Genomic DNA, 14,663 nt, shown 5'->3' with positions numbered 1-14,663 from the left:
CATGTCCACTATCACCACTCTTCAAAATAATGCTAGAAGTTCTAGACATATGTACTAGTATGATTCCACCTATATAACATCTTTGAAAAGACAAAAATTATGGAAATGAAGGCTAGATTAGTGGTTGCTAGGGGATAAAGTGAGGCTGGTGGTAGGAGGGAAGTAGTTGTCATTATAAAAGTTCTTGTGGGGGGCTTCCCTGGTGGCGCAGTGGTTGGGAGTCCGCCTGCCGATGCAGGGAACACGGGTTCGTGCCCCGGTCCGGGAAGATCCCACATGCCGCGGAGCGACTGGGCCCGTGAGCCATGGCCGCTGAGCCTGCGCGTCCGGAGCCTGTGCTCCACAACGGGAGAGGCCACAACAGTGAGAGGCCCGCATACCGCAAAAAAAAAAAAAAAAGTTCTTGTGGGGCTTCCCTGATGGCACAATGGTTAAGAATCCACCTGCCAGTGCAGGGGATACGGATTCGATCCCTGGTCTGGGAAGATCGCACATGCCGTGGAGCAACTAAGCCCATGCGCCACAACTACTGAGCCTGCACTCTAGAGCCTGAGAGCCACAACTACTGAGCCTGCATGCCACAATTACTGAAGCCTGCGTGCCTAGAGCCTGTGCTCCGCAACAAGAGAAGCCACCACAATGAGAACCCTGTGCAACGAAATGAAAAGTAGCCCTCACTTGCTGCAACTAGAGAAAGCCCGCACACAGCAATGAACACCCAATGCAGCCAAAAATTAAATTAAATTAAATTAAAAAAAAAATAAAGTTCTTGTGGTGATAAAAATGTTCTGTATATTGATGTAGAAATGTCAATAGCCTAGTTGTGATATTATACTATAATCATGCAAGATGTTACCATTTGGGGAAACTGGGTACATGGGATCTCTGTATTATTTCTTAGAATTACTTGTCAGTCAACAGTTACCTCAAAATAAAATCTTTAATTTCAAATATAAAAAAATATAAAATACAAAACGATTTCAAGTTTCTTGAAAATGTCCTAAGGCTATACAAAAAAATGGAGAAACATTTATTCGGGAAAATCTATGAAATCTAGGTAAGAACAGTAAGCATCTGTGACATCTGAACCATGACCTGTCCTCTCTTCCCCACCTCAGCAAGATGACAGTTCTACTCTTCGTGGGTGCAGCTATGAACACAGGACTGTATTTCCCCCAGCTCTCTGCTAGGGCTAAGCTTTCTCCTAGGGTGTGTGGGGGGCGGCGGGGGTTGGGGGACACCAGCACTCCTCATCTCACCCAGCTCTGTGTTGTTGAAGCTGTCTTAGAGGCAAGAATGGCGGAGAGTCTGAAGCTCCCTTCCACCACTCAGTCCCTACTCATAGATCAGAAGATCTGCCCCAGGCATGGCAGCCCAAGACCACAAGGCCTGAGTCAGTCCCACTCAAAATCACTGGTAGGGCAGAAGTTCCATGCTGAGCAAGGCAAGCCAAGAAGACCAGGGGATGTTGCCATTACCCAGCATTCTGCTTATAGATGGGGGATGTTACTCTGCAAAGTGGGTTCTACCCACTGAATCCACAGAATTGGTGCAAAGGTCCTTCCTTGGGGGAAAATCAATCTGTAAGAACAGAAAATTCCATAGCTTTTCCTAAGGAGACTGAGCTTATTTGGGACTGATCATGGGGGAATTTAAGCCTAAAGGGCATATTGAAAATAAGATTTTAGTGGTGTGCAGTTAAGAGGAGGATGGGGGTAACTGGATGAGAGCAAGAAGCCAAATGGTAGGTCAAATCTCAGTTTATCAGAGAAAACCAGGGAAAGAGACAGCCAAGAAGGGCTCCTCTTGAAGTCTGACCTGACTTCAAAGACTGACCTCAAAGACTACCCTGGCCAAGGGGCCTGAGTTTAATTGGATCAGACCATGTAGTAATTTATGCCTCCAGGATGTTATCAAAAGAACAGAGTGATCATATACTAATTAGTGGAAGCTAAGAACTGAGTGTGATATCAGTAGAGGCAGGCCATCTAGAAACTTCACCAAAGACAGGCCAACTAAAAACACTGTTGTTCCAGGAGGATTGGGGTGACAGTGTACATGTCCAAGGCTGAGTCCTCTGAGGAGTGACATTAAAGGCTGCACACCACAGGGGAAATAGATGTCCCTGAAATAGCCCAGCCAAAGAGCTAAACAAATACATTAGCAAGCAAACAACAAATCCTAGAGGGAAGGGGAAACTTAGTATCCACAGTTGCTAAAATATCTTATCTAAAATGCCTGGTTTTCAACAAAAAATTGTGAAACATGCAAAGAAACTGGAAAGGATGACTCATATACAGGGGAAAAGGCAACAGAAACTGCCTTTGAGAGGTTTCAGATGTCAGGCTAAGCAGATAAAGACTTCAAAGTACCTATTATAAATATGCCCAAAGAACTACAGAAAACTGTGTTTAAAAAAGTAAAGGAAGGTATGATAATAATGTCTCATCAAATAGAGACTGTCAATAAAGAAATAAAAATTATATTTATAAAAAGAGCCAAAGGAAAACTTCAGGAGTTTAAAAGTACAATAACCAAAATAATAAATTCACTAGAGCAGATCGATCAGTAGATTTGAGCTGGCAGAATAATCAGCAAACTTGAAAAGATATCAATAGTGATGAGACAATCTGAAAACTAGAAAAAAGAATGAAGAAAAAATGAATAGAGCCTCAGAGAAATAAAGGGACGCCATTAAGTGCACCAACATATGCATGATGGAAGTACCAAATAGAGCAGAAAATATATTTGAAGAAATAATGGCTGAAAACTGTCTAAATTTCATGAAATGCATTAACTTACACATCTAAGAAGATCAATAGACTCCAAGTTAAGTAGACACAAAGAGATCTACATCCAGATATGTCACAGTAAAGATGCTGAAAGTCAAAAAAAAAAAAACAAAAAACTGAAAGCATCAACAGAAAAATGACCACATATGTGGGAATCCCAGTATGATAAATAGCTGAGTTCTAGAAGCCAGAGGACAGTAGGATGGCATATTTAAAGTGCTGAAAAATAAAAACTGTAAAATAATTTTCTAGAAAATCAATCTCTCAAGAATGAATGCAAAATAAAGACATTCCCAGATAGACAAAACTGAGAGGATTTGTTATTAGCAGACATACTAGTTATTATTAGACATACTAAAGGAAGTTTTTCAGGCTGAAGTTAAGTGACATCAGACAATACAAAACAACAGAAGCGTACTGATAGAGGTAATTGTAGTAATTATAAAAGGCACTATAATTGCATATTTCTTTTTCTTTATTCTCTTGTTTAAAAAGCAATTGTATAAACCAATATGTATGTAATTATACTACTGACCAGTATAATATAGAAATGTAGTATATTGATAATAATGCCACAAATAAAGCAGATGGAAGCAAAGCTATTTTGCAGTAATTAAATGACAGCAGCTGATAACTCAGAACCACAGGAAGAAATGAAGAGAACCAGAAATGCTAAATAAAAAGGCTCATGTAAAAAACTCAATGAAATATAAGTTCTCTCATTTCTTAGCTCTAAAAGATATAAAATTATATAAAGTAACACTATAAAAATGTATTGTGGTTTGTTACACAGGTAGGTATATGGATAACAAATATAACAACAAAAAAAGGGAAGAGGAAAAAGAGTATATATAGGAGTAATGTTTCTATATGTCACTGCAGTTAGGTAGTATAATTCTGGAGAAGATTCTGGAGTAGAGTTAAGATGTACATTGTAAGCCCTAGAGCAACCATTAAGAAAGCAATTTAAAATACAGTGAGAAAATTATTAAAGAAATTAAAATGTTACACTAGAAAATGTTCACTGAATAAAAAAAGCAGTAAAGAAGAGACAAAAACAATACAAGACCTATAAAAACAAAAAGTAAAATGGCAAAGATAAATCCAGACATATCAGTTACAACATTAAGCAATCCAATCCAAAGGCAGAGATTCAACAAAGTATTCCCTGTAGGAGACACTTCTAGGATCCAAAAATATATAGGTTAAAAGCAAATGGGATGAAAACATATATACCATGTACTATAAGCAGCCTGAGTAGCCATTCTAATATCAATTAGACTTTAAAACAAAACAAAACAAAATGGTACTACAGATAAAGAAGAACATTTTATAATGATATAAGGGTCACTATATCAGGATATTATGACAATTACAGCATATAGTCATGTACAACAAAATCACAAGGTAAATAAATCTAATACAAAATAAATGAAACAAAAGGATTGAAGTGAGAAGCAGACAACTCAGCAATAATAGCTGCAAAGTTTCAGTAGATAGAATAACTAGGCAGAAGATCAACAAGGAAATGGAAGAGTTGAACAATACTTTCAACCAACAAGGTCTGACAGACATCTACAGAACACTTCACCCAACAACAACAGAACACACATTCTTTCCAAGCACATATTGAACACTTTCCAGGATAGCCATATGCTATGTATAAAACAAGCCTCAATAAATTTTAAAAGATTGAAAAATACAAAGTGTGTTTTCCAACCACAATGGAATGAAAGTAGAAATCAATAACAGAAGGAAATGTGGGAAATTCACAAAACATGGGACTTAAACACCACACTCCTAAATAACCAGTGAGTCAAATGAGACACCACACGTGATAATAGAAAATACTTTAAGATGAATGAAAATGAATTCACAACATACCAAAACTTCAGGGATGCTGCAAAAGAAGTGCTTAAAGGAAAACTTACAGCTGCAAATGCCTATATTAAAAGAGAAAAAAGATCTCATACCAATGACCTAACCTTCCATCTAAAGCACTGAAAAAAAGGAGAGCAAAATAAATCTAAAGCAAGCAGAAGGAAAGAAATGATAATAAATAGAGTGGAAATTGATGAAACAAAGAAGAGAAAAATAACAGAGAAAATCAATAAAATCAAAAGTTGGATTTTTGAAAAGAACAAAATTGACAAACCAAGAAAAGAGAGAGGAGACTCAAAGCTCTAAAATCAGGAATCAAAGTGGGGACGTGATTGTGAATCTCACAGGAATATAAAGGATTATATGGAATATTACATACAATTGCATGCCAACCAGATAACTTTGGTGAAATAGACAAATTCCTAAAAGCAAAAACAAAAAACATAAGCTTACCAAAACAGACTCAAGAAGAACCAGAAAATCTGAAAAGATCTACAGTAAGTAAAGAGACTGAACTAGTAAATAAAACAACTTTCACAAAGAAAAGCCTGAGCTCAGATGGCTCTGCTGGTGAATCCTACCAAATATTAATTTTTCACAAACTCTTCCAAAAAAGTAGAAGAGGAGGGATCACTTCCCAATTTATTCTATGGAGCCAGTACTTCCCTGATACCAAAACCAGAAAAAGACATCACAAAAAAAGAAAATGATAGGCTAGTATCTCTTCTGAATACAGAGGAAAATCTAGCAACATATAAAAAGGATTAGACCTCATGACCAAGTGGGATTTCCCCAGGAATGCAAGATTGTTTCAACATACAAAAATCAATCAGTGGGCTTCCTTGGTGGTGCAGTGGTTGAGAGTCCACCTGCCGATGCAAGGGACGCGGGTTCGTGCCCCGGTCCAGGAGGATCCCACATGCCGCGGAGCGGCGGGGCCCATGAGCCATGGCCGCTGAGCCTGCGCATCCAGAGCCTGTGCTTCACAACACGAGAGGCCACAATGGTGAGAGGCCCGCGTACTGCAAAAAAAAAAAAAAAAAAATCAAGCTGTGTGATACACCATATCACAACAGTAATGGACAAGAACCACAGGATCATCACAACAGATGCAGAAGGAGCATTTGACAAAATCCAACAGTCATGATAACACCACTTCAATTAGGAAAAGAAGGGCACTTCCTCAATCTAATCAAAGGCATCTACAAAACTCATAGCTAACACACTCAATGATGAAGGACTAAATGCTTTCCCTCTGAAATCAAGAATAGGACAAGGATGTCCACTCTTGTCACTTCTACTCAACACTATCCTGGAAGTTTTAGCTAGTGTAATGAGGCAAGGTAAAGAAATAAAAGGCAGCCAGATTGCAAAGGAAGAAGTAAAATTATTTGTGCGTGGCATTACTATGTATATAGAATATCCCGGGGAATCCAATAAAAAACTCTTACAACTAATAAATGAATTCAGCAAGGTTGCAGAATACAAGATCAATTTACAAAAATATTGGCAAAAATTAGTGATTTATTGAGGCCACGGATTTTTTTTTGCAGGGGGTGGTCTCTTTATTGGGCAATTCTCCTTGTCAAAAGTCTTCTTTATCTTGAGCTGGAATCTTCTGCCCTATTAATGTCTCCTTGAGTAACACATACTGAAGTCACTCCTCTTTCATGGAGCTCCTTACATATTTAATAGTAGTTATCATAACCTCCCACCATTTTCCTGGCTACCTTCTTCATTTTCCTAACATAATGAACTTTAAATCTTCCTTTTTTTCCTGATTGTCACCTTCTACTCCTAGATAGATTAAAAATTTATCTTTCCCAGACAGAAATTTTTAAATAAGTATAATATTCCAGTGTCAAGTACAAATAAAACTTTTAGTCTCGATATTGTGTTTTGGTACCTTATGATTATACTGGGTCATTTAGAAATTACTTCTTGAGGACGTGGGAACCAAGATGATGTAGAAGGACGTGCTCTCACTGCCTCTTGCGAGAACACCAGGATCACAAATAGCTGCTGGACAATCATCGACAGGAGGACACTGAAACTCACCAAAAAAGATACCCCACATCCAAGGACAAAGGAGAAGCCACAGTGAGATGGTATGAGGAGTGCAATCACAGTAAAATTAAGTCCCGTAACTGCAGGATGGGTGACTCCACAGACTGGAGAACACTTATACCACAGAATTTCACCCACTGGAGTGAAAGTTCTGAGCCCCACATCAGGCTTCCCAACCTGGGGGTCCGGCAATGGGAGGAGGAATTCCTAGAGAATCAGACTTTGAAGCCTACTGGGATTTGATTGCAGGACTTTGACAGGACTGGGGGAAACAGAGTCTCCACCCTTGGAGGGCACACACAAAGCGGTGTGTGCATCAGGACCCAGGGGAAGGAGCAGTGACCCCAGGGGAGACTGAACCAGACCTATCTGCTAGTGTTGGAGGGTCTCCTGAGGAAGCAAGGGGTAGCGGTGGCTCACCGTGGGGACAAGGACACTGGCAGTGGAAGTTCTGGGAAGTACTCCTTGGTGTGAGCCCTCCCAGAGCCTGCCATTAGCCCCATCAAATAGCCCAGGTAGGGGCTGGCCCCACCCATCAGCAGTCAAGTGGATTAAACTTTTACTGAGCTGCACCCACCAGAGTAACAGTCAGCTCTACCCACCACCAATCCCTCCCATCAGGAAACTTGCATAAACCTCTTAGATAGCCCATCCACCAGAGGGCAAAGAGCAGGAGAAAGAAGAACTACAATCCTGCAGCCTGTGTAACAAAAACCACATTCACAGAAAGATAGACAAGATGAAAAGGCAGAGGGCTATGTACCAGATGAAGGAATAAGATAAAACCCCAGAAAAACAACTAAGTGAAGTGGACATAGGCAACCATCCAGAAAAAGAATTCAGAATAATGATAGTGAAGATGATCCAGGACCTTGGAAAAAGAATGGAGGCAAAGATTGAGAAGTAGAAGAATTAAAGCACAAACAAACAGAAATGAACAATACAATAACTGAAATGAAAACTACACTAGAAGGAATCAATAGCAGAAAAACTGAGGCAGAAGAGCCGATAAGTGACCTGGAAGACAGAATGGTGGAATTCACTGCTGTGAAACAGAATAAAGAAAAAAGAATGAAAAGAAATGAAGACAGCCTAAGAGACCCCTGGGACAACATTAAACGCAACAACATTCGCATTATAGGGATCCCAGAAGGAGAAGAGAGAGAAAAAGGACCCGAGAAAATATTTGAAGACGTTATAGTCAAAAACTTCCCTAACATGGGAAAGGCAATAGCCACCCAAGTCCAAGAAGTGCAGAGAGTCCCATACAGGACAAACCCAAGGAGGATCACACCGAGACACATAGTAATCAAACTGGCAAAAATTAAAGACAAAGAAAAATTATTAAAAATAGCAAGGGAGGGCTTCCCTGGTGGTGCAGTGGTTGAGAGTCCGCTTGCCGATGCAGGGGATACGTGTTCATGCCCCAGTCTGGGAAGATCCCACATGCCATGGAGCGGCTGGGCCCGTGAGCCATGGCCGCTTAGCCTGCGCGTCCAGAGCCTGTGCTCCGCAACGGGAGAGGCCACAACAGTGAGAGGCCTGCGTACCACAAAAAAAAAAAAAAAAAAGAAGTAGCAAGGGAAAAATGAAAAATAACATACAAGGGAACTCCTATAAGGATAACAGCTGATTTCTCAGCACAAACTCAACAAGCCAGAAGGGAGTGGCATGATATACTTAAAGTGATGAAAGGGAAGAACCTAAAACCAAGATTACTCTACCCAGCAAGGATCTCATTCAGATTCGATGGAGAAATCAAAAGCTTTACAGGCAAGCAAAAGCTAAGAGAATTCAGCACCACCAAACCAGCTCTACAACAAATGCTAAAGGAACTTCTCTAAGTGGGAAACACAAGAGAAGAAAAGGACCTACGAAAAGAATCCCAAAACAATTAAGAAAATGGTAATAGGAACATACATATCGATAATTACCCTAAATGTGAATGGATTAAATGATCGAACCAAAAGACACAAGTTTGCTGAAGGGATACAAAAACAAGACCCATATATATGCTGTCTACAAGAGACTCACTTCAGACCTAGGGACACATTCAGACTGAAAGTGAGAGGATGGAGGAAGATATACCATGCAAATGAAAATCAAAAGAAAGGTGGAGTAGCAATACTCATATCAGAAAAAACAGACTTTAAAATACAGAATGTTACAAGAGACAAGGAAGGACATTACATAATGATCAGAGGATCAATCCAAGAAGAAGATATAACAATTATACATATATATGCACCCAACATAGGAGCACCTCAATACATAAGACAACTGCTAACAGCTATAAAAGAGGAAATCAACAGTAACAAAATAATAGTGGGGGACTTTAAACCTCACTTACATCAATCGACAGATCAACCAAAATGAAAATAAATAAGGAAACAGAAGCTTTAAATGACACAATAGACCAGATAGATTTAATTGATATTTATAGGACACTCCATCCAAAAACAGCAGATTACACTTTCTTTTCAAGTGTGCATGAACATTCTCCAGGATAGATCACATCTTGGGTTACAAATCAAGCCTCAGTAAATTTAAGAAAATTGAAATCATATCAAGCATCTTTTCTGACCACAACATTATGAGATTAGAAATGAATTACAGGGAAAAAAAGTAAAAAACACAAACACATGGAGGCTAAACAATACGTTACTAAATAACCAAGAGATCACTGAAGAAACCAAAGACTCCCTAACACCGTACACAAAAATAAACTCAAAATGGATTAGAGACCTAAATGTAAGACTGGACACTCTAAAACTCTTAGAGGAAAACATAGGAAGAACACTCTTTGACATAAATCACAGCAAGATCTTTTTTGATCCACCTCCTAGAGCAATGGATATAAAAACAAAAATAAATAAATGGGACCTAGTGAAACTTCAAAGCTTTTGCACAGCAAAAGAAACCATAAACAAGATGAAAAGACAACCCTCAGAATGGGAGAAAGTGTTTGCAAACTAATCCACGGACAAAGGATTAATCTCCAAAATATATAAACAGCTCATGAAGCTCAATATTAAAAACAAACAAACAACCCAATCCAAAAATGGGCAGAACTAAATAGACATTTCTCCAAAGAAGACATACAGATGGCCAAGAAACACATGAAAAGCTGCTCACCATCACTAATTATTAGAGAAATGCAAATCAAATCTACAATGAGGTATCACCTCACACCAATTAGAATGAGCATCATAAGAAAATCTACAAACAACAAATGCTGGAGAGGGTGTGGAGGAAAGGGAACCCTCTTGCACTGTTAGTGGGAATGTAAATTGATACAGCCACTATGGAGAACAGTATGGAGGTTCCTTAAAAAACTAAAAATAGAATTACCATATGATCCAGCAATCCCACTACTGGGCATATACCCAGAGTAAACCATAATTCAAAAAGATACACGCACCCCAATGTTCAATTCAGGACTATTTATAATAGCCAGGACATGGAAGCAACCTAAATGCCCATCAACAGACAAATGGATAAAGAAGATGTGGTACATATATACAATGGAATATTACTCAGTCATAAAAAGGAACGAAATTGGGTCATTTGTTGAGACGTGGATAGATCTAGAGACTGCCATACAGAGTGAAGTAAGTCAGAAAGAGAAAAATATCGTATATTAACGCATATATGTGGAACCTAGAAAAATGGTACAGATGAACCAGTTTTCAGGGCAGAAATTGAGACACAGGTGTAGAGAACAAACGTATGGACACCAAGGGGGGAAAGCGGTGGGGTGGTGGGGGTGGTGATGTGATGAATTGGGCGATTGGTATTGACATGTATACACTGATGTGTATAAAATTGATGACTAATAAGAACCTGCTGTATAAATAAATAAATAAATAAATAAATAAATAAATAAATATATATATATATATATATATATATATATATATATAATTCAAGTTATCCAGTGACGGAATGACCCAGTTGATTGTATGACTGATTTGACCAGTAACAGAGTGATGTAACAAAACAAACAAACAAACAAAAAACAATTGATTTGCTTGGTTTGTTTATGGCTTATGAATAAAGAACTAAAGTGCTACCTAAGTAACTAGATAGGTAGGTGGAGAAACAGATGGTCAGTAGATAGTTCATTCCCCCCCAAAACATTAATGAGTGTACTATTTAGGATCTTTATCTTCAAAATTCCAATAAATCTCTTCTGGCCACCCCCACACACACCCAATCCAACATATTCTTTTTTTAAATTTACATGTTTTATCTTCTCTCCTAGAGTAAAATCTCATTGAGAGTTCAAATACTGAATAAATATTTACTGTTTAGTCAGTAAATACATCAGGCATTGAAGATATACCTAGGAACCAGTTTCACCAGATGCTTACAGACTAGTGGAGGGAAATGACAAGTAAGCAGATGATTATAATAAGCTTATTATAGATATGATAGATATTGGATGGATAAATAGATGAGAAAGAATGAATAGGCACATTTCCCCAATTTGGTAGTTTTAATTTCTAAATCAAGTCCAACCATGGGCTGAACAATCCTGAGGTATCTCCAATGCAGTGGCAGCTGGCAGAGAAGCAAAATATCAGGCAGGAACTAAAACCCCTTAATAGGATTTGCCCTAAAAACCTGGCATTTCATAAAGCAACAAATTAAAGGCATTCTACCCTCTGCTCAAGTGGAGCACAGACAATATGTTTCCAATGCATCATATGAACCATAATGTCTTTGTTGTTCTTTAGCCTTAATTTAATTGTAAAGAAATGTGGTATCACATTTTGTTCCGTGAAGAGGAAAATAATCCTTGTATTATGCCAGCCAATAAAAATAACTCAATATGAAAAAAAAGAAAAAGAAAAAAAATTACTACTTGATCTACACTAGTTATATTGAACTCATGGTGGTTGAATAAAACACCTGGTCTTTTTATATGACATTGCCAGGTTCTACTTGCATTTATGGACCTAAGATTTATATATTTATTCCAGTTAACTTTTTTCATATTCATTTCAGCCTGTAGTTCTAGTGTCTTTTGAACTCCTTTAAGTGTCCTTCTCTAATACAGAAAATGCCCTCTCTTTTTAGCATAAGCATACTTTCTATGTCATAGGATGAAAACTGTGAATGAGAAATTCTTAGAAGAGAGGGCTATGGCAAACCCTTAGCTAGTTCTCTTCAAAATGAAATCATTATTATAATTACTATCTCCTGGGCAGGATTTATCATTAATCTATAAATCTACCTAATAATGGTATATTCACCTAGCTTATGTCTCTGTATCTTATCATAAAAAATGTTATTCACACAGACTTTATAAAATCCTATGTTAAAAAAATGAGACAGCAAATTTCTTCTAGGAAGCACACTTTGTACTGGAAAGCTCAAAAATGACATAAAAGGGTGTGCAAAGAGAACTCTGCAAAAGAAAGGACAAAAACAAGAATAAATACATGGAAATGTATTATTTCACAGTAATAGAAAGTTATTCTGAGAATGTTACAGGTCCAAACAGCTAATATAACTGTTGTTAGCAGCAGTGTATGAAAGTCACATGTTTGTGATCCATTCCTTTACCTTGTAACTTATGTCCATTCATTTCTATGGACTAAGTCGAAAGATTGTCAGTGATAAAGCATCATGGAAGGAGAAACAGGATCTAAACAATTTAAAATTCTTATTATTACACCCTTCAAACAAACCTGGTACTGGCAAAGATGCTTTTCCTCCAAAGTTTATCTATAACCTTTGAAATAAATTTCATGTCAGAAGTTTGAATTTTCTATTTACTTATGTTTCTTGCAGTATTTTGGTCAAGAAAGTGAATGAAGAGAAACAGTATTAACTTTACTCAGTGAGAAAAAATAATCAACTATGAAATACCTGTGGGCATCTGGCTGCACTATAGCAATCTCCAGCTGTGGCAAATGGAACTGCGTTTCCAAATACTGTCTGGGCAAAAAGAAGGTCTGTAGCTAGAAAATAATAAATGAAATTCTTTAGCACTGAGACATTGTATGTTTTCACATCTTCATTGCAAAACATGCAGTCTTCATATTACATTCTTAAATACATTCATATAACTAATCCAAAATTTTAAGCAAAAATGTTGCACAATTGTAGTACATAATATAGATCAGGCTCTCAAATTTTTATTTAATATAAAAATGTTCACCTCATAAATTGCTCTAAAATATGACAGGGACATCTGTAACTAATTCATATGTTTTAAAAGCTAAATAAATTCTCTATCATATTTTACATCATAGTGAATAGCTAAAATAGATAAAGTGGCATAAGGAGCAAAATTACAGAGGAAAAAACATTATTTAAAGATAAATTATGATAAAGCAACATATACATACTTATAGAGAGTATGCATATCAATTCATTTAGAGAATTCAAAAACACGAAGGTAAAAAGTGTGCCATTTTCTTTGATTTCTTCTATTACTATTTCATTCTTTCTAATCTCACTTTTGTTATTCTTATTAGCAAAATTTCTTGACTGGCAACAATGCTGGGGATTCCATATAAAGTATCAGAAAGAAAGAGTCATTGGCTCAAAAATAGGTTGGGAGGAACCCTAAAGGTTAGCTGGTACAATCACTTATTCATGCTTGAATCACTTAAATAACATCCCAACTAATGCTCATGCAGTCGGTGGCTCTCACCTCTGCTAATGTTGTTTCAAGTATCTTTCAGGAGGACTGCAAGATCACTGCATGCCCTCATGATGACGCCAGTCCCCTAGAGGCAATCCCCAAAGGTAGCATTTCTGGAAATATTTATCATATCTCCAAGGGCAGCTTCCAAAGCCAGCAGGCCTTCCATGGTGTGCCAGAGTCAGCTTGTACCAAATCATGAGAACCAATTGTGTGTGTCTCTTCCCAACTCCATGCATAATGAGCTCATGTTGGTAGCTTAAAATTGGCCATGGTGGGAATATATACCCCATGGAAACTGGCAAAACCTACAAATCAAACTTTTTTTTTCCTGATTGTTAAGAGCTGGTTGTTAAACATTTATCCACACACCACTGCTTATGCATGGTACTTAGGGTTAGGCTGGGCAAACTGACACAGTTTTCAAATTAGCCTTTGCTACTATCTCCTCCATCATTCCCTGGATAACCCACAGATAGCTCTCGCTTAACATGTCCAAAGCTAAATGCATTATCTTTTTCTCCAAACATATTCCCCCTGCTATATTTCTCATCTCATTGAACTATATCAGCATCTACCCAGTTATTTTGGAACTCTTTCTAAACATTCCATGCCACAAATCCCCATATTCCATCTGTTGGAAAATCATAGAGTGTACCTCTTTAATATTTCTCTCAGGTTCTCTATTCTGAACCAAGTCCCTAATTTAGGTCCTTATCACCTTCTATCTGAACTATTATATTAGCTTCCTAAATATCTTCATGGATGCAATTTGTTCTCTCTCCAACTGAGCCTGTTCCCTCCCCTGTTTATACTTTTACCCCAAAGGTCCCCATAACTTAAAAGATAAATTCAGCTGTATAGTTTAGTACACGTTGTTCTTCATGATCTGCTTTCTGGGAACTTCTCTAATAAGCGGCTATCCCCCAACCTCCATTCAATTTATGCTTAGACAAAACTAGACTACTCCTTATTCTCTAGTGGAACCAAAATGCTTCACCATTTCATGCTGTGTTCATGATGTCTCCTCCTGAAACTCCTTCTCCTCACTTTGGTTAATTCAAATTTGTCTTCAGGATTTCCTTAAGATAGTTTCTTGAGGAAAGTTGACTTTTATTCAGCAAATATTTCTTTAGAACCTATTGCGTATTGGGCATTATTATAAATACTGTAAGAGCACAATAGTGGATGACATAGGGGCCGATGGAACCTGAGTGCTACCAGAGAGAAACAAGTAATAGAGTAGATATTATCATATGTTGTAG

At 37.8% G+C, this 14,663-nt stretch overlaps 1 protein-coding gene across 1 annotated transcript in view; it reads right to left on the bottom strand.

The window, feature by feature from the left end:
* Window positions 1-14,663, bottom strand: part of ADAMTS20 (ADAM metallopeptidase with thrombospondin type 1 motif 20) — a 208,422-nt gene that overhangs the window by 10,741 nt on the left and 183,018 nt on the right. The window contains exon 37 of the mRNA XM_032645453.1: window positions 12,618-12,709. Coding sequence (XP_032501344.1) covers window positions 12,618-12,709 — 92 coding nt within the window. The remainder of the gene's footprint in view (window positions 1-12,617; window positions 12,710-14,663) is intronic.

This window comes from Phocoena sinus, chromosome 10 (genome assembly GCF_008692025.1).
Source record: "Phocoena sinus isolate mPhoSin1 chromosome 10, mPhoSin1.pri, whole genome shotgun sequence".
Classification (NCBI taxonomy): Eukaryota; Metazoa; Chordata; class Mammalia; order Artiodactyla; family Phocoenidae; genus Phocoena; species Phocoena sinus.
This window is presented reverse-complemented; position numbering and strand designations above follow the sequence as displayed.